This window comes from Phalacrocorax carbo, chromosome 2, assembly GCF_963921805.1.
Source record: "Phalacrocorax carbo chromosome 2, bPhaCar2.1, whole genome shotgun sequence".
In the NCBI taxonomy this organism is placed as follows: Eukaryota; Metazoa; Chordata; class Aves; order Suliformes; family Phalacrocoracidae; genus Phalacrocorax; species Phalacrocorax carbo.
The window spans coordinates 45,346,481-45,369,481 of record NC_087514.1 but is presented as its reverse complement, the minus strand read 5'-3'; the positions used below and the strand labels follow the sequence as shown (position 1 = coordinate 45,369,481).

The 23,001-nt window shown below is 35.0% G+C and overlaps 1 protein-coding gene across 5 annotated transcripts in view; it reads left to right on the top strand.

Annotated features, from left to right (window-relative positions):
- Nucleotides 1–23,001, top strand: part of SNTG1 (syntrophin gamma 1) — a 351,074-nt gene that overhangs the window by 291,866 nt on the left and 36,207 nt on the right. For all 5 annotated transcript variants that reach the window (XM_064442735.1, XM_064442736.1, XM_064442737.1 and 2 more), the window contains 2 exons: nucleotides 7,364–7,480; nucleotides 12,164–12,235. In XM_064442735.1, coding sequence (XP_064298805.1) covers nucleotides 7,364–7,480; nucleotides 12,164–12,235 — 189 coding nt within the window. The remainder of the gene's footprint in view (nucleotides 1–7,363; nucleotides 7,481–12,163; nucleotides 12,236–23,001) is intronic.

Here is a 23,001-nt window from a genome sequence, read left to right as displayed (position 1 = left end):
GAAATGTAATTTTAATGTTATGCAAATTCAAAACATATTTCTAAAATTAATTTCACACAAGTCTAATCTATCACCCATCATCTCTGTTTCCTATATACTCAGACATTTTGTGGTTACTTTCTACTTTGGATGGAGCTCAGCAAGCAGAAGTTTTGCAGGCTTTCAGGATATTAGCAAAGCAGCTCTATGAGTATTATGATCTCTCAGAGACAGCCAGATATCCTAAATTGCACTAGGCCTGTCCAAGTTCTGATTACCAGTCCTTTTCAGAGAAATAGAAAATGCAAATCAAACCAGGATCTGGAACCAGTCATTGAAATCTAATGGAAAACTACTCCTGGGGGCGAGTGAATAATGTTAATAAATGCTTTCATAAACGTTTCACTTGCACTGGTACTAGAGAAAGATGAATATGTCAGTTGTTTGCTTGGTGGCACCATCAGAAGTCTGAAAGACACTGCCTAGTGACCTGTAATATTCTCATCCTTTTCTGCATTCAGCATGTTTCAGTAGTCTAACCTGAGGTGACAAAGATGAATGTGACACATGGTTAATCGTAAAGGAGAGGCCATACCCTCCAGCTCAATTATCTGAAATATTTTTTTGTTTGACCCATTTATATTTTAGAGCCTAAAAAATGTATTACTTTTATACTGTGTACATTTAGAAGAGGAAAGATACATTAATCAAAAGATAAGTCCTAAACACAGTCAAGCTATGAGGCTTTACAATAGATGATGTTTACCTTCTTGCTACCTGAGTGTTGAGCTTTCTGTATTGCAGTGTTATCTGTTTAAACCCTCAAGAAGCCCAGTAATTTTATCCTGTGTTAAAATTGACAGCCTTCTTTGTGCGTGCTAGTAAATTCAGTAGGTGAAAAATGGACAGGCAGGAACTCAAATATGTCCATATATCAAACATTTTTTTCCCAGTAAAAAACCCAGAACCCTACTGGTTGCAGTTACATGACCGCCAAAGGAGGGGGAATGATGAGAGTGTGATATATAGTAATTTTTTCAGTCAGTGTGTGTGCTGCTCTGTTGAGTCTGTCAGAGAAGGTCTGAAGCTTCTCAGGTCAGCTGTAAAATGCCTGTGATGGCGGTGGGGCTGACTATCCTCAGGGATAAACCTGGCAGCCAAATGAACCTGCTCAGGGATGTGCTAAACTGCTCTGAAGGTGAGTTATGTGGCAGGTAACCAAGAGAAGCCTCTACAAGAGGAAAGGAGGCTTATTCAAGTAAGGGAGGAAGGCAGATCACTCAAGATAACACAAGATACATTTTTTCATCACCTAGCTACCATGCCTATTAATCAGGAAAATGCTTAACTCAATCCCATGTAAAATGCACACATCCCATGTGCAATTCAGGGGCTTACCATATGCTGGCTAGCTACTCTAGTTGATGATTTTTTTTTTTTGATTACCCAGCCAATATCCTGCAAGCCAGGACTAGCATGAGCTATTTTGGTACTGATTACTTTTAGTAATTTCACAACCCCCAACAAATTAATTTAGATTGGTATCTAATACTGCAGTTTGTATCCAAATCTATCTTTGTAAAAACAGTTGCATAAGTTCTTCCGTGGAAAAAGTCTTAACACAGGAATGCTGTAGTTTCTAAATGTTAATCACCTTTATTAAAATGAATGAATTCAAATTGTAACGAATTTTAAATACATGTAATTGTTCATTGACTTGAATAATTTAAGGGAGGCAACCCTCCCCCCAACTTTTAATGTTGACATTTTGACAAAGGCACACAGTTGCCCAATTAATGTTTAAATTGACTTTGTCTTCAGAAGAATTTATTTCAATGAACAGATACTTAGAAGTCTTAAATAAGTAAAATGATTGCTTTGAAATAAACTGTAGCTATTAACATGTAACATTGGATGAAAAACTGAGTGGATGAGACAAAATGTTGCTCTGCATTAGTGGATTATAACAAGAAGATGATTGTGAGAAACCTGGAAAAGTCAAAGTACAGGCCTTTACCTGTTCAGAAAGCTGTCCTATATCCACACGTAGCCATCACTTTTCAAATCTGTGAAGGGAGTGAAGGCATGATGCAGTTAATACAGTCCTGATTTCTAGCAAGATCTGGTAGATGTCATTGGGCAGGTGCTAAGATTTCTCATGGGATGGTGCTGGATGTAATGTAAACTGTAATCCAGGTTTTTCAAACAGTGCTGTTAATTTTGAACAGATGTCTGCAGACATCCAGGCAAGTTTTGTTATCATAAACAACTGTCTTCACACTGATTATGATATTGTATGCTAAGAAAGCAAATATAATCTGTTTTCAGTCTTTGATATTAGTTTTTAGTTATCTGGAGTATAAGAGAAGAATCATCTTCCGTAAGTAACAAGTAATTTCTGCTTTCTCTGGTACTGTTTACTTTAAGACCCCTAAATATTTCCTTAATTTTTGTCTGCTCATTTAAAAAACAGAACAGAACAGAACCAAATGGAAAATCTATACTCAGCCTTAGTCTGGTAACAAGCTGACAACAAGAGTTCTAATCCAGAAGGAAATTAACCTGTATGAGATACAATAAATGTGTAATCTTATAATCGGCCATAATAGTTTTATAATCACCAATAATAAGTGAAATGCACAAAGGTTGAGTAATCTATTAGTAGGTAGGTGGTTCAAAAATATGAAGGTCATAATTGCCAGTGATAGCTCTAAAGCACATAGTATAGAAAGGAGGACATATAACAGGAGAACTGAAGGGGGAAACTATTCTGCAGCAACTGTTTTTCTACATTCATAATTTTTCTTACTTCATGGAATCACAGAATGGTTGAGATCATAAGGAACCCCTGGACATCACCTTGCCCAACCTCCCTGTTCAAGCAAAATCACCTAGAGCAGGTTGCCCAGGACCATGCCCATCCACAATTCAACCAAAAATAATTCATTTCTAAATTGTGTTCAGAAATAAAAGTGAAAAGGGGTATTTGCCAAAGATGTTCCTTTTCTACTAATAATTTCATGGCATAATTTTCTAGAAAATGCTGACCTTTACTGATGTTATTTGTCACAAAACATAATGACGCAAATGAGGCTTTAAATTATTTTAAATCTAATCTGAAACATATGTAAAATACCCTTTCATTGCCGTTTGCCTTCTTTTTCTCTGAGGTTATTTCTCATTTGCAGACCGCCTTGTTTTAGTGGACTTTGTGAGAAAGATAAGAGTAATTTACAGGAATTTAAAAGAAAAATATTTATGGAAAGATATGGAAGGCTTTTCACAAGCAGGAAAAATAAGATAGAAGTCATTTTGACTATATTTACGGTACAGCAAAATTTTTCTAGCATTCAGTCAAAATTGTATATGATCAGTTCTTCTGCTGACTTTAAAAAAATTCTTAGCATGAAAATCCTAAGCCTTTTAAATACAGGACTGGTTTTGCCAATGGTTGCATGATAATCACATGTTTTGATCCATTTTAGTGTAGTTTTATTGTTTTTCTGCTAACAATTGACTATAATGAATCTTGAGACTATCATACATAGATAATGATATTAAAACCAGAGTAGAGAGCATTATCCGAGTTCCTCATCCCCCATAATTTTTCCCCGTGTTGTCTGACATAGTCATTTGTCTTCTGACCCCATGTTTATCCTGTCGCCCTACAGCACTATTTCACATAATATGGATATGGATATGAGACTTCCAAGATAAAAAGCTGTCAGTGCATCTGTTCTGGTCTTTGAATCACCTCACTCATTTTATGTTACATCATTTTACATTTCATTTTTTGGAAATTTTCTTGTATTTTTACCTTATTGTTCTTCCTAAAACATAATAAAATTTGTTTAAAAACTCTGGAGAAATCTCTCTGAAAGTCAAGGCTATCTAAGTTGTTTTAGCAATATGTTGGACTGATATGAAATATGGCAATTTATGGCAAGTTATCTTGCTTGATTAGGATGTCCGCGTGGTGTAAGTACATACTAAATGGGGAGATTATGGATTTTTGACTGAAGAAAAAGTCTTGTATCATTTATCATTTAGATATAGATTTTTTAAAACTCTACATGATTTAACTCATAAACCATAATAACTTATTGAACCTTTGCTACTGAAGCAGCAGCCACTAAATTAACTAATTTGTGTCACCATTTGATTTTGAAGAATGAGGTGCTTCAGGTTAGTTAGAAACCAGGACTGCAAAAAATTGTCTTTTAAGTGGAATGTTATCACAAATAAAATCTGTTTTTCTTACCACTGCCACCTTTGTTGATAATGGTCAGCAGTTCATAGGGATTTAATAAACTTTTCTAGGATTAAAAAACTAACCTGGTTTTTAAATTTATAAAGGGGCATGCTATGTACTGTCTATTTGTGATTAATAATTATTTCAATTCATCTTGTGTCTGTGGTTGTAAACATTGCTTTTCAGGTAGAATCTCATGAAATTCCATGTTTTGGGCTAGGTCCACATGTACGGCATTAAGATATGTTCCAAAACTCACAAGACACATTTCATATTCATCCGCTATTTCAGTACATATATACACATGAAATATAAATTGGGACAGTTAAGATCCCTTTCCAAAAAAGTAATTTTCTTGAAGTTGTTCATAGTCAAAACTTTTTTAGGAGTCACAATGTTTACCAGTAATGTAAATGTCTCAAGAATGTGGCCTCTATTTTATCTCATAAGTGAAAAATTTTCAACAGTTTCTCAGCTTCATTGTATAAAAACTACGATATTTTATCTAACTTCACATGTTCAGTGTGTTTGTATAAACCGAAACCACTTTAGGAACGCATAAGTAATATAGTTATCAAGTATTTATTCAGTTTTGCCCTGTTTTCCAGAGCCTAGCCCATGCTATTTTAAAACACACATGAATATTCACATACACTCAAAAACTTTGTAAGTGTTCTTGATTATAATCATACAGCCTTTGCTTAGCAGTTCTTCTGTATGTTTAATAGTACGTATTTAGTCTGAAGGATAAATGCCTTTTTGTTAATAAAGCCTTGGTACAGCAGTTTGTCTGAAAAATCAATCTGATTTGTCCTCATGGTCTACAGTGGCAAGGGAGAAATATCTAGAGGAGCAATTGCCTTAAATTTCATTGCTGCTTTAGTATTAAGGCGATCAAATGTGAAATAACAATACACCTGCACAGCATGAGTCAATGTATCCGGTTATTCTGATGAATAGTAGAAGTAGAAATGACGAATTTGAAAAAGAAAAACACTAACTGAAAACAGATCACATACAGTGCTACAGTGATATTAGATATCATTAGGCAAGGTGATATCTTACTGTGTGTCCAATTTTAATTAAACAAATCCAGAGAGAACCAAAACAATTCAGTTTAATTAATTTCAAATTCCTAGATATTAGAGAACATTTCTTCTCTTTGAGTTTCATTTTCAGAGAGGAAAATGTGCCAAATTTTTGCACATAGCAGTACAATATTTTATACTAATTTTTACTCTTCTGTGTAGCTTCTTTCAGTCACTGAGCTCTACAGATTCTTAGCAAATCAGAGGGATGGGGATCCATACTTATTTTGCATTGGATAATGTACGAAACAGCAGAAAGTAGAGAAATCTAAATAAACATTGAATTGAAATAATTTAAATCTTCTCTTACTGTACCTGTCAGTTTGTTTGTTTGTTTTCCCTGACTATTTTTTCATTCAAGAATGAATGAGATTTCAGAGAACGTGGCTTTTTGGCTATTGCATGACAATATAATGTTGAGCACTCTGCTTGATTCTTGAGTGTTGTGGTATAGCTTTGTCTTCTTTTTGAGTTTTATAAACTTGTTTAATCACCAAATACTTAAACACATGTTACTCATTGGACCCAAAACTATATTACAGTATTAATGTTTGCTATTGGCAAAATAATTAAATGGTGAGGTTTCACTGTAAGTGTTAGAGGAATAGACCTTTTAGACCATAAAATACCTAATAAACTGTGATGGAGAGTAGCTGTGTAGATTTCATACATGGTGATTTGAAAACCCATTAATTTCCAGTGTGTTACAATACAATCCAACAGAAAAAAGAAGGCAGGGAAAAAAAAAAAAGAAAATAAAAACCCAACAGACCCCCTCCTATTTCTTTTAATGTATATTCCATGAAGAAGTGTTGATGAAAATGCTCTTCCCAACAGTTATGAAATTAACTTGTGTAAATCACTTTTTAAAAAATATGTGACGTACAAAATCTCAAAAGATAAAACAAGCAATACAATAATTAATTTTAGGTATATTTATACCACTGGTGAACTTACTAACTATTAATATGAGTGTAGTTATTTTTCCTAAACTGTTTTCCTTACATGTTCATAACTGGCATTTGAGACAGAGAATGCCCCATTCCTAGTTAATGTAGAAATAAGTTTCACAAAGAGATTTAAAAATAGATATATTCCATTAACAGCACTGTATGAAATATGTGTTGATCTATTTTTCCATAGCAGTAGTGTACCAGTGCACACTGGAAATTGTATTTTATTACTAATGGCATGGTTATAAATCAAAAGTTGCATGATGTGTCTACTCCCTGTTCAGATGTTCTCCAGAAGTTGGCATAGTGGTGACTCATACTCTGTTACTCTTTAAGGATTTGATACTAAATTACTCAAACTTAATAGATGAATAGGTAGGGAATTAGGTCATAAAATGGGTTTGAAAAAGTTCTAGTTCATACATCTCTGTCGGAAGATCTGCAAGTAGTGGTAAGAGTTGGCAGCATTCTGGTTAGTTCTTAGCTGCAGATGAAGTCTGTTCAAAACAGTGTCTGAAAATAGTCTCTTAATTTGCTATTCCTAAGCAAGGAGGTTCAAAACTCCTATATAGTGATTTTTAGAGGGGGGAAAAAGAAAGCCTGTTGTTAGTTGGAAATAAAATTTCTAAGATCATATTGTTTAATGCATGATTGTGAAGTTTTACATGGAGACTGTATCTATATTGCAGTGTAACAACAGTTACTTGATTTTGTATTCCTGCTTAGTGGTTCCTTACACTTCACTTGCATTAAGTTTTTCTGATGTGATCTTTCAGTAAATATCTTAATTACTTCAGGGAGCTTTTAATGAGACAGTAGAACTTTAGCATCCACAGAGTATGTGTTTTAACTTTTTTGTTGTTGCTAGTACAATAAATATTTGGTCTGATGTTTTTGGATTGTCATAACAGGCATCCTTTATACAAGTAGATGATTGTAAGGGAACTGCCAATACACCATATTGAGTCAGTGGTTCAAGGTTTGTAGCTATGTAAATTTTGACAGACACCAGCTTACTTGCATGAAATACTTGCAATTAATTTGAAGAAAGTGTCTAAGGAATTTGTCAACACTATTGATTTTTCTGTCAGATAGTCTACATGGGCTGGACGGAAGAACGGGAACAAGACTCCCTTCAGGATCGAATGTACACACCAAAGTTTCTAGCACTGAGGGGATCTTCCCTATATAAATTTATAGCACCTCCAGTAAGTATATTTCTCATGCTTAGTGGGAATAAATGTTATCAAATAAAATAATTTCATGTAATATGTACAAGGTTTTCACAATGAGATATCACTCATTGAGTTAACAGGTTTGCAACTTACAGCACTGGGAAGTTCCAGGGTATGTGGTATAGAAGTGATAGAAAATAGCTGTTCATCAGATGATTGGGCATCTAACAAGAATTTCTTTTCCCCCACTTACCTAAATACTCAGAAGAATACAAGAGGAATCTACCTGTGCTAAAAGGGGGCTTTTCATTTTCCGTTGGCAGGCAGAACAAGCCTGAAGCAAGATGGCTAGATTTAAACTCAACTATCATTCTAGTCAAACTGCTGAGATTTGGGGGAAAAACCAAAGCTTTTTGCATGCTGTGGAAATGGCAGTATCTCTGTATTATTTAATCCTGAATGTAACTTTTATGCTGCTTAGGAGGAAGGTAGGAAAGCAAATGCAATTGTTTTGGTTAAATATATTAATTGGAATCTGACTGGCAACACTGGGCAAAATTTTAGCTGTTGTCTCATACCAGCAGCTTATTTTCACAGTTTTATAGTACATCTAAGATGCAGTAAACAGAGATATTCTCTAGCTAACTTTTAAGCCAGTAGCTAAGAAGCCATACCGGCAGCAGGGAGAGTTGTACGAATTCATTTGTTCTGTTTATTGGGTGACCTTTCTGACTGCTGCTAAACCCTGGGCTGCCAGATCCAGGCTGTGGCTCTTTCCTGCCTGAATCATAGAATCATAACATAGTTTGGGTTGGAAGAGAGCTTTACAGGTCACCAGGTCCAACCCCCTGCAATGAGCAGGGACATCTTCAGGATCAGGTTGCCTAGTGTCAGTGCCTGGATCAGGTTGCCCTGATGGGACATATACCAGCTCTCTGGGCAACCTGATCCTGAGGTAGTTCAAAGCCAGCTTGCAAATCTTTACATCATTCATCAGTCACTATTCATGTTTGTTTAGCAAAGTGTTTAAGAACATGTGAAAGACACAAAGAATGGAAATAAGTATGAATGGGAAACTTCATGTGTTCAATACTGGTACACTAGTTCACTGGAGTGGGAGTTTGGCTCTCCCATGGCTCATAATGGGAGCTTGGCTTTTGTTGGTGGATATTTTTCAGGATCAGATTAAAATGACAGATTATGCTGCCAAGCACCTCAGTTCAAAAGCAGCTCTCCTGGCTTTGGCCAGGAGAGTCAAAAAAAGCTACCCTCCACTCTGGACACTAGATCAAAGCAGAAACAATGCTGAGAGCTCCTATTCAGTACAAATAAGGAGGATTATTTTGTAAGCACTATGGAAGGAACTACAAGCCTCTTCACTGAGGATTCAGTCATATGTTTCCAGAAGTAATATGCTGCTGGTAGGTAAATGGGTAATGTGTGATGGTTAATGGGCGTGGGAGGAACATGTTCATAACAGGGCTGTGAACCATGGTGACGTGCTTCAGGACAATCTTGGCAAGCTGCTGCTGCATGAGACAAGCCACTGATCCTTGAAGTGTTTATAGGTCTTATTTCAGCTGAGCTGCAAGCACAACATGAGTTTGTTTTGCCAGATTCTTGTTCTTATTCTAAAATAGAAAGACAGTTCAAACAGAGAAAAAAAAAATTTCTCTCCATGGAGTAAGAGAAAAGCAGAATGACAAACATGCTTTTTAAAGAACAAAGAGAGGAAGAGTTCCTATAGAGATACTTTTAAAACATGTAATGTATGTAATAACGACACACTTATATGTCCAGCAAAATTATCATTGTATCAAAGATTTCAGTAGGACTTTTAAATGGACTTCTAAAATCCTATATTCTATATGCAAACTTTTACACATACAGTTATGTTTGCTGTTCTGCAGGTATGTGTTCTTCTCTTCTGGGGATTACAAAAGATTAAGAACAAACATCAATCCCGCAGTTTCAGAGCTACTACTTATGAGTTATAAGAAGAAAAACTGTTTTAATTATGTTTACAGTGTAAACTCCTTGGATTAAGTTGTTTTCTGAACGGGGATGTACTGCCAACTTTTTAACTAGAAAATCAAAGTATTTCCCTGGTGTCTGCCAAAGTTTAACACTTTAGGGAAGCTATGTTTAAACAGCATAGATCAGTGGCCTCCCCCGCCTCTTTTTTTTATCTGTTTTGTCAATAGTACCTCTACTTTCCATGGTCAGATAAATTAGCAATTCTAACGCATCTCATTTGCATTTTGAAAGCTTTAAACAAAATTACATTTTTTCTTTTTCTGTTATTTCCTGGTACGCTTTCTCCTGTAGAATGTGTGTTAAGTCTCATGGGTTTCATTTTCTTACCGTTTATCGTTGAAAGTCTCAGAGAGAATGGACTTCAATTGAGAAAGAGCTACTAACAACTTTTCTGCTCCTACTCAAGCTTTTAAATTAAAATAATAAAACTGAACAAGGCAAGCAATTTCTATGGATGTCTTAATTTTATAGTTGCTTTTGCTTTGCACATATCTTTATATAGAAAGAGATTTGTTTTGACCTGAAAAGAAGTCTCTCTATAAGTACAATTAAAAGCAAAAATTTAGGACAGAAGGGGGAGGTCTGATATTTTTCCCCAAAGTATGGATCTTACACTAAACTTTTAAATATAGCTCAGAAGGGCTTTGTGCTTCAGCAGCAATAGTAACTACTTTTCTTGATGGGGCAATATGACATCAGCCTGTGTTGCTGGTATTTTGGACTCATTTCCCCATTTCCCTGTTTATCGTGAGAAAGTTAATTTTTTGTCTCTCCCTTCCTTCCTTCCTTCCTTCCTTCCTTCCTTCCTTCCTTCCTTCCTTCCTTCCTTCCTTCCTTCCTTCCTTCCTTCCTTCCTTCCTTCCTTCCTTCCTTCCTTCCTTCCTTCCTTCCTTCCTTCCTTCCTTCCTTCCTTCCTTCCTTCCTTCCTTCCTTCCTTCCTTCCTTCCTTCCTTCCTTCCTTCCTTCCTTCCTTCCTTCCTTCCTTCCTTCCTTCCTTCCTTTCCTCCTTTCTTCCTTTCCTCCTTTCTTTCTTTTCTTTCATTCCTTTTCTTTCTTTTCTTTTCTTTCCTTTCCCTAAGAAAAGTTTTACATGAAGTTTCTCACATATCTGAATAGCTTCTTAAAACTTAGGCATAGATTGTATATTTCCAATATTTCTTTACTTCCTCATTCTATACCAAACAATTTTTTGACACTCAGTATTTTGTCATTCCCGTCCTTAGAAATCTGTTTTAATTCCCATACTTAATCATATAGTCAAAACTGAGTTTGAGGATGACTGCAAATAAATAAAATTCTAATAGAAAAGGAACTATGATGCTATATTTTTTAACTTTTTAGCCCTGACTCTGACATCCTCAAAGGAGTTTCAATTACAATAGTGTTTAAACCTAAATATTATTTAGGGATAGAATTTTTCATACAGCAGCAAAATAATTTTGATTAAGAAAGTTTTATACCAAGCCATCCAAACCCATAGATGCTTCTCAGCCCTGTTTTGTCTATTAATGGTTGTTTGCTCTTTAGATAAAAGATAAATTGGTCTCATATAATATTTTCTTCGTATGCTGTGGATACCATTTTATGGTACTTTTTTCAAAGAACTTTATATTCTTGAATCTTGAAAACCAAATAAACTGTCTTCATCAGCCTCTTCACCTTGTCTAACAGTTGTAATGATACAGCTGTTTTCCTTTGAAGCTAGGCCACTATTCAAATCTTCTTACCATTAAGATTTTTTTTTTCATATATAGCCTCAATTTTCATTCTGTTTTATGTGTTCTTCTGTCTTTTGTGTCTGTGAATAATTCTTCTCTTTCCTTCTTGCAGTTCCCTTGGAAAGTTATTTATAGGTTTCTGTGATATCACCTTGACTTTTCCCTTACTGAATATATTCATCTGTCCCTTTCTGTCGTATTTAAGTCTTAACCCTTACCCTTGCATAACTTTATTGCACTCTTTTAGCTATGTAATTTTTTTGTGTAAAATAGTTGCTTAAAATTAATACTGTTAAAAGCAATTGTCAAATCCTAAGTCAAAGAAGAGAAATAGCTATTCTTCAAATCTTTATTAGAATTTAGGAGTAGTTTAATCATGGTTAGAAAAAAAGAAAACATATGTTGTCCCCTGTTGTTTCATGTTTGGTTTTTTATCCCCTGGATTTCAAGGCATGTGGGGTGTCTGGGACATTGCAAGGCTGGAGAATTTGGTTTTATGGATTTACAGACAATGTAGGTGACTAGGAACAAATTGTGGCACGCAGTTACAAAGATGGAAGTGGTGAGAAACGTACCTTCTTATAGTCAAGGTTCTGTGAGAGGAATTCAAGGGCTGTGTCCTCTCAGGATCTCAATGCAACCCCCACAGGTTCCCATGGGAAGCCTCATCATTGAGCATAAAGCAACCTGCATGCAAAGGCACTGTGTTGTAAGCAGAAGGAAACAGGCAGGACATCTCCTAAGCACTGCCTGGATGGAACAGTCTGGTCCCTGTTAGTTATTGCTCTGATGCAGTGCTTGATCTTTCTGTATACATTATACTGGATGCAAATGGTTTAGCGATCGATTATTTTAAAAAAATAAAAACTTAATTCTTGAAACAAACAAAAATAACTTACTTTCTTTTCCTGTTTGTTTTGTTTTTTGTTTGTTTGTTTGTTTGTGTGTTTGTTTTTTCAAGGTCACAACCTGGGACTGGACACGAGCTGAGAAAACTTTTTCAGTTTATGAGATAATGTGCAAAATTCTCAAGGTATGATGAGAACGTATAAAATAAATTGCCACTTTGTCAGAACAGTTGACAAGCCAGAGCATAATACTGCAACATGGAAACTACATGTGACCATCTTGCAGAAAGAGATTTTTCGCTGTGAAGTCAGTATCAGAAATCCTGGTGTCGGTAGATACAGAGCCAAACTAGAAGGCATGGCAAAATTGAAAGAAAACTGATTTTGACTAGGAACTAGTCAATATTTATTTCTCAATAATGCTATAAAGGTTTTATAGCTTTACTTTAAAGTCACCAGTATAACATTTCTTTTTATAACTGAGAAGCTAAAGACATCGCAATCAATTTGGTTGCTTTCAAATATGTTGATGCAACTAACAGTCTCTGCAATATAATATTTCACTAAACTGAGAGCAGAGTCCTTAAAATATGCAATACCATTCTGAAAACTCTTGTCTTATTTTTCTCCAATTTCTTCAGTTTGCCTTAACTGTAATAAATGGGAAGAGATAATGAAATACATTTAGAAAGCTAAAGCTATGACTAGCAATTTGAATAGGGCCATTATTGTATATTGCATTTAATTTTTAATTCTTAATTCATTCAGAATTAATATATATGGTCTTCCCTCTGTTTTAAAAACAGTGAAAAATGGTTTTCCAGATGCTCAGCATTTCTCAATCTAAAACATCAGGAGAGGAAAAGGAGATGGAAAAGAGATTTAAAACAAACCCGTCTCTTTCCACTCATCTGAAGTGCTTTCCTCTGTATGTTGGGTTTGGGTTTTTTGGTCAAAATTATGTAAACACCTAATTTGGTCTTTTCTGAAGTTTCATCTGGCAGAGATAGACTAGTATCAAAAGGAAGCATGAAAAATTGTATTTTAAAAAAGAGTTTCCCATTGGGAAGACCTTATACTGACATACAGTTAGACTTGATGACCTTAAAGGCCTAAACAGTTCTATGATTCTATACATGGTACATTTCCTAATTTTTGTAGGTCACATAGGTGCACTCTACTTTCCTTAGGGAGGCAGATTACAGATGGAACAGCTCAATAAAATTCAGAATGTTTTTACACCAGAGACTTCAGAAATAAGAAACCAAATTTATAGTCTGAGAGAAACCTCTCTGCTAGCAATCTGGAACAAAAAAGGGAAAGCAGTTCTTTTACTCCTATGTTGGCTGTGAGGACTGCAGTCTTGATCAAGGAGTAGAACATCCCAAATGCGACACACCTCATCACTGTGGTATGTCCTTTAACTACCAAGTGTGTGCAAACATTAACTCTTTAGCAGTGGTCATGTAGGGAGAGAATTAACAGGAAAAGTTAGTCACTCTGTGAAGACATTGCACTGAAGGAGTAATATGAACAACACTCTTGGAACAAGGTCAGGCTTTCAGAGAGATGAAGAATCTCACTTGTGACATGAGCATTCATTTTTATTCTGGTAACTTCTGATTACTTCAGTCCTTGAGCCTGGAAAACAGTAAGCACAAAGGTAGCTCTTCTGTGAGAAGTAACCTGTTGGAGCCAGGATGACTCTTCTTGTGACTTATCCAAAGATCTTATTGTCCTGTTTGAATAGAAATGTACAGAATCTATGCCATATAGTTTTCTGTAATTTAAAGGTCCTTCTTCTTTTCATTTCTTCTATGATTTTCCTTTGTTGGTACTCTTCTGATTCACTCATTTTTACCCATTTTTCTCTTTTACCCTTCTCCTTTATGCCTTGTTCTTGTACACCAATGCAGGGATTTTTTTTTTTAATTTTATTTTTTTTCAGCTGTGTAGCAGAAGTTAGTTATAACCAAAAAGTTGGTCCACAAAGCAGTAAAACCTAAACCACTGCCTTCCTAGAACTTTTCTATGGAAGCACAGAAAAGAGTGCAGAGATGCTGTTTTTTCTTATCATACAGCTCTCCAAACTGTCTGGGAAGAGGTGTAGATCCTCAGTGTAATTCCTGCAATGAAATTCCAGCTTCTGACATTGGAGTATTAATATTTACCATATTCTACTTTTCTGCAGCAGGTAGTATAGGACTTAATAATGATGTCACTAAATATAAAAGCAAGTAAACCCAAGAAAAACAGTTTCCCATTACTACTACTACTGCATCAAACCTCTGTAGAGATGCAAGGTGTTGTTCAGCTTTTATGCCAGCATCATAAATGTCTCCATTTTAGCAGTATGTGTTTCTAGACACTTTATACAAGCCCCATGGATATTAGTGGAGCAGAGGCAACTTAAAAAAAGTTACTTTGGTGCTTTGTGATCACATTCAAACTTCTTCCCTTCTATAGTACCTCACGTGCTACTTCCATTATAAATTTGTTTTCCTTGGAGAATGAGTTGAATGGCAAAAGGGCAGGCTAACAGGGTTTGAAGCGATTATATTCTCCAAGATTGATAGATAGCATGATACCTCAGAAAACCTAATAAAAAAATGAAGAAAAGAAACCCTGGCGCTGCTACCACAGAGTTTCCCTTCTCCTGCACTTCCTGTTCTTCCATGGCAGTGACTGAGTTAATGTCATTTTTTTTCAGGAAAATTGAGAAGATAGAATTATTCTGTGTTTCTGCTTCAGAAGGGACAATCATGTCATTGGGCAGAGACAAATCCAGGAAGGTAGTAATACCTGTTTGCAGAACAATATCATCAGTCAGTGTCACTTAAGTGGGTTTAGTTCCATATTCTCAGCTAAACTCAAATTGTTCAGTCTACAATTTGCTAAAAGTAAATATCATAAAATTCTGCCATTTTCAATTTTTATTGTTCCCTCACCCTCAAGCACCTAAAAGGCAGGATCTTCTGCACCTTGATCAGAGATGTCCATGATTCTTATGTGATTTATAGCTAGTGGATGCATATTTGAAATAGTCCGCTGGTAAATCACTGTTTTGTTGTTAATGTATTTTTTCCCCATCAGATTACAAGGAAAAGAAAGAAGAGGAGACTTGCCCTAAGCAAGACAATAAGCCACTATTCTTAATGTGATTAGGACTTTCTAAATAACCAGGAAGACCATTAAAATTTGAAGCATAAAAGTAGGTTTTAAAAAGATCTCTTTTGACTGTGTGAAAAACAGTTTAATTGACATAAATTCAGCAAAGGAGCACTGATCCCCAATGCAATGTTTACAATTTTAGATAGTAAAAAAGTATTTAAAAAAAACCCAAGCCCTGACAATCACATTCATACACTACCAAAACTATAGTGGATTATAAAAAAAGGTTCTGTAGAAAGTTTTCAAAATACCATGTGAAAATACATATCTCATAAGTATAAAGCTTTCATTGTCAAGATTTTTGGGTTAAAATAATAATTTCTGACATGCAAAGTAGGTAAAGTAGGCTGAATACAAAAATCACATTTCAATTTTATTGGATTAAATTATTCATTGTGAAATAATGGCAAACAGCAGTGGGCTATATTTGATGTAAAAGGAGCAGTTATGGAGATGCAAATAACTTAAGACTGAGGGGGAGGGCAAGGGGGGATACATAAATTGACACAAATGAAGCAATTTATTAAAAATCCAATAGGTCTGTTGCTTATGGGGTGGAAGGACCTTAACAGAATGAAAACACTCTGGCACTGAAGAACCCTTTAACCCTAAAAAGAAATAGGTATAAAAAGAAAGAGTAGAAATCAAAGTCAGGCAAGTTCAAACTGAGAAGAAGTTGGAAGCCAAAAGTTCTTACAATTAATCAGTGGAACATACTGGTAAAAGAAGTTGATAGCTTTTAAATCACTTTTTTTTTTTTTACCACCACTAGCATGTCAATGAAAATCTGTGATCCATGTTAAGCAATTTGTCAGGCTTAACATGATACCACTTGTGATGTTAAAATGTATCTATGAGTCATTTTCAACAGAACTGGTAGTAGAATTTGCTACGAATAAATATTTCCAATTTATTCTGGAAAAAGGTTGTTTCACGCTATCCTCTGTTTTGAGGGGTAAAACCCATTTAGCAGCCAACTAATTCTAATGTTAGGATTGGTCAAATCTTCAATACTCCAGAGTGGCAGGTACTTATGTCACTAGCTTCAGAAAAGGGCAGATAGCCTTGTCCTGGTCAATACTTCAAAGCTGGTAGAGCTGTATGTGTCTTTTTGGTACCTCTTATATTTTTGATATTCAGTTTTAACGTGTGTGTTTTAGTGTGTGTGCATGTACTTACATGTGTAAGCATGTATATTTTAACAAGGTTTAAGTACATTTGATAAATAGCTTACATATTTAAGCAATTTTTCCATATTAGCTTAGAAAAAAATTTATTAGATTTTTTCAGGTAAATTATGAGGAATAATATAAAAGATTGCACTTCTCGGCAGACAAGTTTGCCTTGTTTGCTTGAGTTACTAACGGCCTTCAGCTTCATCCAAGCATCTCCTTTTAATTGTGATAAAATGCCTTCTTTAGTTCAGTCACCTGCCATCTATCTTCAATGTGTCATGCAAAAATATTTGGAGATTTACAATAAGAAGCACACTTTATTCAGCATAAAACAGGAAACATATTCAGGTGTCAGATCAGCTCTGAAATGAAATGTGTGGATAATTGTGCAAGGCAGCCTGTGCCAGCAATATGTCAGGATGGTGAATCATTGATGTTTATAGCTGGTATCATTCACATCGGTGCATTTTCTTACTATATTAATCAGGACCAACTTGGTGTCTCAGAAGACTTGTGTTTCCTTTCTTATTTAGCTGTTAGTGTGTGTAAAATCCTCTAATACAGTTATGTTCATTTTCCCACTTAAATTTCCTGTGATTTTGTTCTCCATTTCCAATAAGCTAATAATGGGAAAAGGATGATATAAAAAGCATGGGAAGCTACTGAAACAGTTTGCATATTCAGATAAATTTTAAAATTAATGCCAATAGACACATAAACATACAAAGTGATGGTATAGAATCTATTTTGAGGTCTATCATTAACATAGTTTGCTCAATGGCTAAGATTTGCATCCTGATATGATTCCACTAAATTACTTCACATATACTCAAAACTGCTTAGGAGGCATAAGTAATTAATCCCTTTTATGAATAGGTTAATGCTGCATCCAGGGAAAATTAGATTTTCAGTCAGGGTTTAGCCAGGTGTCAGTTCTTGGAAAAAGTGCTAAACTGTTGAGTGTTTCAGTTCTAAACAGTTGAAGTAATTTTCAGTCTTTGGTTTACCCCCTGTTCTAAATTTAAGAGTTAATGTTTCCAAATAAAAGAGGATCTGTTCCCACTCTAATTAGAATTACAGTCTTCTTATAAGATAGGGAAAATAGAAAAAGTAATAAATGATCTCCATGTCCACTGACATTAAGATCATCATTAAGTTGGCTTCAGTTATACGATAAACTCCTCAGGTGCTAGTATCATTCAGTACTGACACAGAGCTCCTGATGAGGCCGTCGAGTTTCCGTCACTGGATCCTTATAAGCATAAGCTGGTGTGTAGCTGCTCCTAACTTGCATAGAGATATGCAGTAGATGACCACAACTCTGGCCCAATCATCTGTAATTTCTGTGATTCTGTATGCAATGTCAGTTGACTTCTCTTCAACATGTACATAGTGATACAATCCCAAATCCATGGTGTGTTAATTTGGATAAATGTAATGGGCCCTGTGTGTTAAAGACGTTAATGTTCCTGTAACTGTACTCCACCATGTAAGAATCTTCCCTGAAAGCAAAGGGGCAGTGTTATTAGATGCATGACAACTACCACTGTATAAAGGCTTGTTAAATTTTTATTTGGTTCAGAAAAGGAAGGACAAACAATATTTGAAATGTAAAGTTATTAAGTAAGGCTTTTTCTGTTTCACTTTAACTTTAGAGAGGCTTCTTTTTTGTTTTAAAGAAAAAAAAGCATTTTTTTGACATTTTTAATGCAATATTAGGATAGTATAAACTGCCACCTTTTGGGGAAAAAACCAAGTCAGTTGCGTTGGGCTGGGGCTGCCAATCTCAGAGTCTGATCCTGCTTCCTGGAATAATTAACAAGATAAACACACAGAGGGAAAGAAAAGAATAACAAATGTAGAAAATATATGTTTAAATGACTCCTGCAACCTCTCTGTTGGTAAAAGGTATCAGCTTTTCCTTCTTCTAAGAAATTACTTTTTGCTGCCTGTCTAGTTATGAGACCCGCAGTGGTGTTGCAACATCCCTGAAAGGCAAAGCCAAATTCAAGTTTTAACATAAGGCAAAAGGAATGATGAGAAAGAACAGAAATAAGGTGTGAAATATAAACACTGAATGAGGATACTCAGGAAAGACAAGTACATGTCTTGCATCCCAGATGTTCAAGAGTTATCCAAAGCTTGAGAAGGTTTCCTTTCATTGACTTAGTCTAGTCAGTTTCTCAAGATTGGAGTGATGCATTATTTCAGTATTTTATCCACTTATATGTCCTGATACATTAATTCTGGTAGGTTCTTGTGTAGCGTTTTTCTCTAATTTATCAATTTTCTCTTATTTTCAGGTCAGATTTTTTTAAATTAGTTGAGTTATTTTCCTGTCTTTCTTTCTGACTATTGCAAAAATTAAATTTATCATAAGATGTTGCAGTTTTATTGCATAAAGAATTTAGGACTATAGGCTTTCATGCAACAGTGATCCCACTGTATTTTTTCACTGGATCTGTGTCCGATCCCTTATATGAAATGAATTATTCCTGTCACAGTGACAACTATCTAAAATTTCCTTTGGTGCATTCCCCTTCAGAGGAGGTCCACATATTACATACTCTCAAGAGCCAGAGCCAACACTGAAAACAGAAATATCAATTTCCTAACAGTTTTTTTGTTGTTGTTTTATGATAGGATCTTCTTTTCCATAGGCACTTTTGAATTTTTTTTTAGAGCACTACTAGCAAGTACATGTAAAATTTTTTTTACACATTTGCTGATACAAATTCGCTGACATATTGATATCCAACACAAATGTTTTCACTGTGCTACTCTAATCTATTCTCAGCTTGCCATAATATATCAACAAGCTATTTGAGTAAGTAAGGAATTCTGTTGAAAAAAAAATAATAAAAGAAACAAATAAGAGAGTATGTAAGTAATGCTTTTATAATAATGAATACTCAGTTTGGTGGGTAATTTTCCAGCCTTTTACTTAATCAGATTAATTCTTATCCTTCCAATATTTGTGTCATTCACGAGGAAGACCTTTTAAAGTCCTTTTCTACCTTTAAAGCAAATGCCTCTGAAGTTGGAAAAAAAAACCACAAAAATTTCACCATGTGAGAATTATAAGGGCTTTTCTTTCACATAATTTCTCTGCTCACTTCTGGTTTTGAGTCAGATGCTTTTTTTTTCTCTTCTTGAAGAGGTACATAGCTTCTAGAAGGAGGGATAGTGTTTCTTGTTCTCATTTGCTATGACTAGTAGCATAACTTCCCCTAACAGCTGGGAAAAGTAGGGAAGGTTTTTATCTTCCTATACATTAAGGGGATGGAGCACATTCAGAATTAAATCCTCAAAATGGTAACAGCTAAATTTTGCCCAGAACATCTGAATTCTTCAGTAGATCTTAACCTGTATTTATTTTCAAAGGCAGCAAAAGTTTCCTCCCATCCCATAAGCAGTCATTGCTGTTCCAAAGAATGGAAACCCCAGAGCAGCCGAAAAAGCGGTTTCTGGGGGTAATTCTGTTTGTCTGTTTGTTTCTTTTTCTTTAACATGGACAAACCAATATTATTACTTTTCCTAATTTATTTCACAGAATTGATTCAGCAGTTTTAACTATAACATAAAAATAAAAATATTCTCAGATAGGCAACTAACAGAAAAAAGCCCCAGCTACAATTATTTAAATATTAGAGAGTTCTAAACAAGGGCTTAGAATTAAAAGATGGGATCACTCTTTAACATTGCTATCTATTATCATTATGTGTACTCTTCTGGGATCTGTTCTTAAACTTAATTTCCAGCAAATAATGCCTCAAAGTTTGAAGAGGCACAAAACCTTAATAACTCTCCAAAGAGAAGATCAGCACATTTTTAAAATCTCTGTTTGTAATTACATTAGTCTCTGATTACTCTTTAGCAGAAAATAACCACCAATGCTTCTTTGGAAAGTATTATAATAATTTCTTTCCCCAGAAGATTAATCTGTTTTATTAAAATTTTGAAAATTTTCCTCATATGGCATTAAAATAAACACATTTCTGAGTGGAGGTCATTAAGAGATAGGTACAATTATGGCACTGTCTCAGGAGAACCCTGTGTTCAGATTCTTGCTCTGATTCAGATGAGCATCTTTGAGACTGCACCACCTTTTAATCAGGCAGAATAGGAAATTAATTTTCCTGTTCAGGCAGAATACGAAAGTAATTCGAGCTTATTGCTGAACCTAATAGGTTCCAGGGAATGAACATTTCTATTTCTCTCAAGCAATCAGAAAGGTCTTTCTAATGGAAATTTAATTGAAACTAGAATTTATCCTGTAATTATAATTATTTTTCCCCTTGAGAAAATATATTTTCATAAAATGTGGACACTGAAAAATGTTCTGTCCAGTTTTAGTTTAGCTGGCATTCTCTGTTTATTTAAATGCATATATATATACACACACACACACTTTCAACATGTTTTCTTATGTTTTTAACGTTAAAACTCGGAAAGGTCCAAATGAGAAGAGATATGTGTGAACACGTGCATGCCTGCATGGGTCTGTCTTTATTACTTGATTAATGAAGATATGTTGGAGAAGCAGTATCTTTTTTTCACTCTGGAGTGAATCTGTTCCCTGCTGCCTGTAAATGCTATTAGAGCCATCTCCATAGCAACTAATGGTGATGCTGAAGAAAAGTGTTCCCAAACTTTCAGAGAAGGAAGTAGATCATTAGAATCCCTTAGAAAGAAGGAAGTATTTTTACACAGATGGAGCTGGGAAGTGAAAGGAGACACAAACAGTAAAATAAACAGGGCACTAATACCAGCAAGTGTAAAGGCATGATATGATTAGTATTTAGTCACCTTGAAGTTATTGCACTCTTGAATGGATAGCAGAATACTTTTTTCTTCAGAGAATTTAGGAGGTAGGTTTGAATCTTGGATATGGTAAGGCGGATTCCTTTTTTCAGGACTGTCTGAACTAGTCAACACAGAAAAGAGGTCTTGTTTGTTTTCTCATCTGTGTATTATTATGAATTATTATAATTAATATCACAAACATTAATATTACCTTATTGTAACCACTGAAATAAAATTATCTCAAAAGTCAAGGTCTTTTTTGTCTGTTAAGGTGCACAACTCTGATTAGGATGGTTTTGAACATCTTACATGAATTGTTGTTTATGTCAAAAATTGCTTGCCAGTGTCACTAATATTTGCAGTTCCATCACCCAATTACTCTGAATATTACTTATAACTTTACAGGTAAACCAGACTTCCAGACAGTTCTTAAGCACCTCCTGGGTAAAAATCATGCCACGAGCATGAAAGAGGTAGACGTAGCTTTGTTTCCTATTGCACAGACCTTGGTAGAATAGGACAACTCAACTTTCACTGACTATAGTAAAAGTTGAGGGTCTCTTGCATCTTAGCGATTTAAATAAGAGTCAAAATAGGAGTATTTAGTGCATATATCATACATAAAATGAAAAGACAGAAGTAATAGAAAAGGAGCAGTGCTACCTCTGGAGAGGCCAGTCTTTCAAAAGAGAAAAGATAACCTCTGCAGGAGAGAAAGCGATGTCACTACTTAGTGATAAAGAAGCATTCTGCCTTAATTTGAAAGGACCTGCCTAATGAGCCATGCCTGGTTCCCTTAGACAAATTTATTACTCTCACTTAACACGGACATCATTATTAATTTGGCAAGCAGGAGTCATACCATCTTGTCAGCAGAGGTGCTGGATCACCCTGAAGCTGGGTATAAGCCAAATACTTTCCTCACAGCCCATCTTTCAGCAGGACTACTTTCCTTCCAGTAGGGAATTAGCATACTGCTACAAGTTTTGTTATTGTTCCTATTCAGAGAATCTGTATTAATTCACATTGAGAACATCAGGGGCAAATGGTACAGCTAATTATTAATGGTATGAAAGAGCTCATAAAAAATCAACATCAAAATGGCTCATGTCCATCATTGACTAGTAAGTGATTATAAAAATAGAGGGTCATAGCAGATTCTTAAATGGGTAGAATGACATGTTGTAATTTAGCTGAAATAACCTTTCTGTAAAAGTTAATTCATGAATATTCCTGTTTAAACCAGACCTGGTTTTGAGACTCCTAACAAGTTTATCTTAATTTTGCAGAGGCTTTTAGACAATTCTCAGTTGTATTCCTAAGAAAAAAATATTTGCTTTAAATTTCTACCTTTACAAGGACATTGGATAGCTATCTTTTAGCTTTGCCTACGGATTGTTTCCTGCAGTTATCCATTGTACAAGTGAAACCATAGTTAGAGCTATAAATTGGAATACAGATTTCACTTTTAGATTGCCTGAGAACAAATGAAAGCCTAAAGAAAGATCTTGCCACAAATAGGAGCAGAAGCAGTACGAAAGGGAGCCTTGCACCAAATTATTTTTACAAGTAGAATGAAATACCACTAGGAAGGAAAGGAATACCTCATATATATGTCAGCAATTTTTTTTTTAAACTAAAGTACAACATTTAAATATATTTGACTTGAACTTTTTGTACCGTGGACTTAACCATAGACATGGATATCAAAATCACAAGTACATACATTAGAACTAGTTAAAAAATTGAAATTATTATGTGGAAAATTATTATCTCTGTGGAAATGTTGAAGTTTGTTT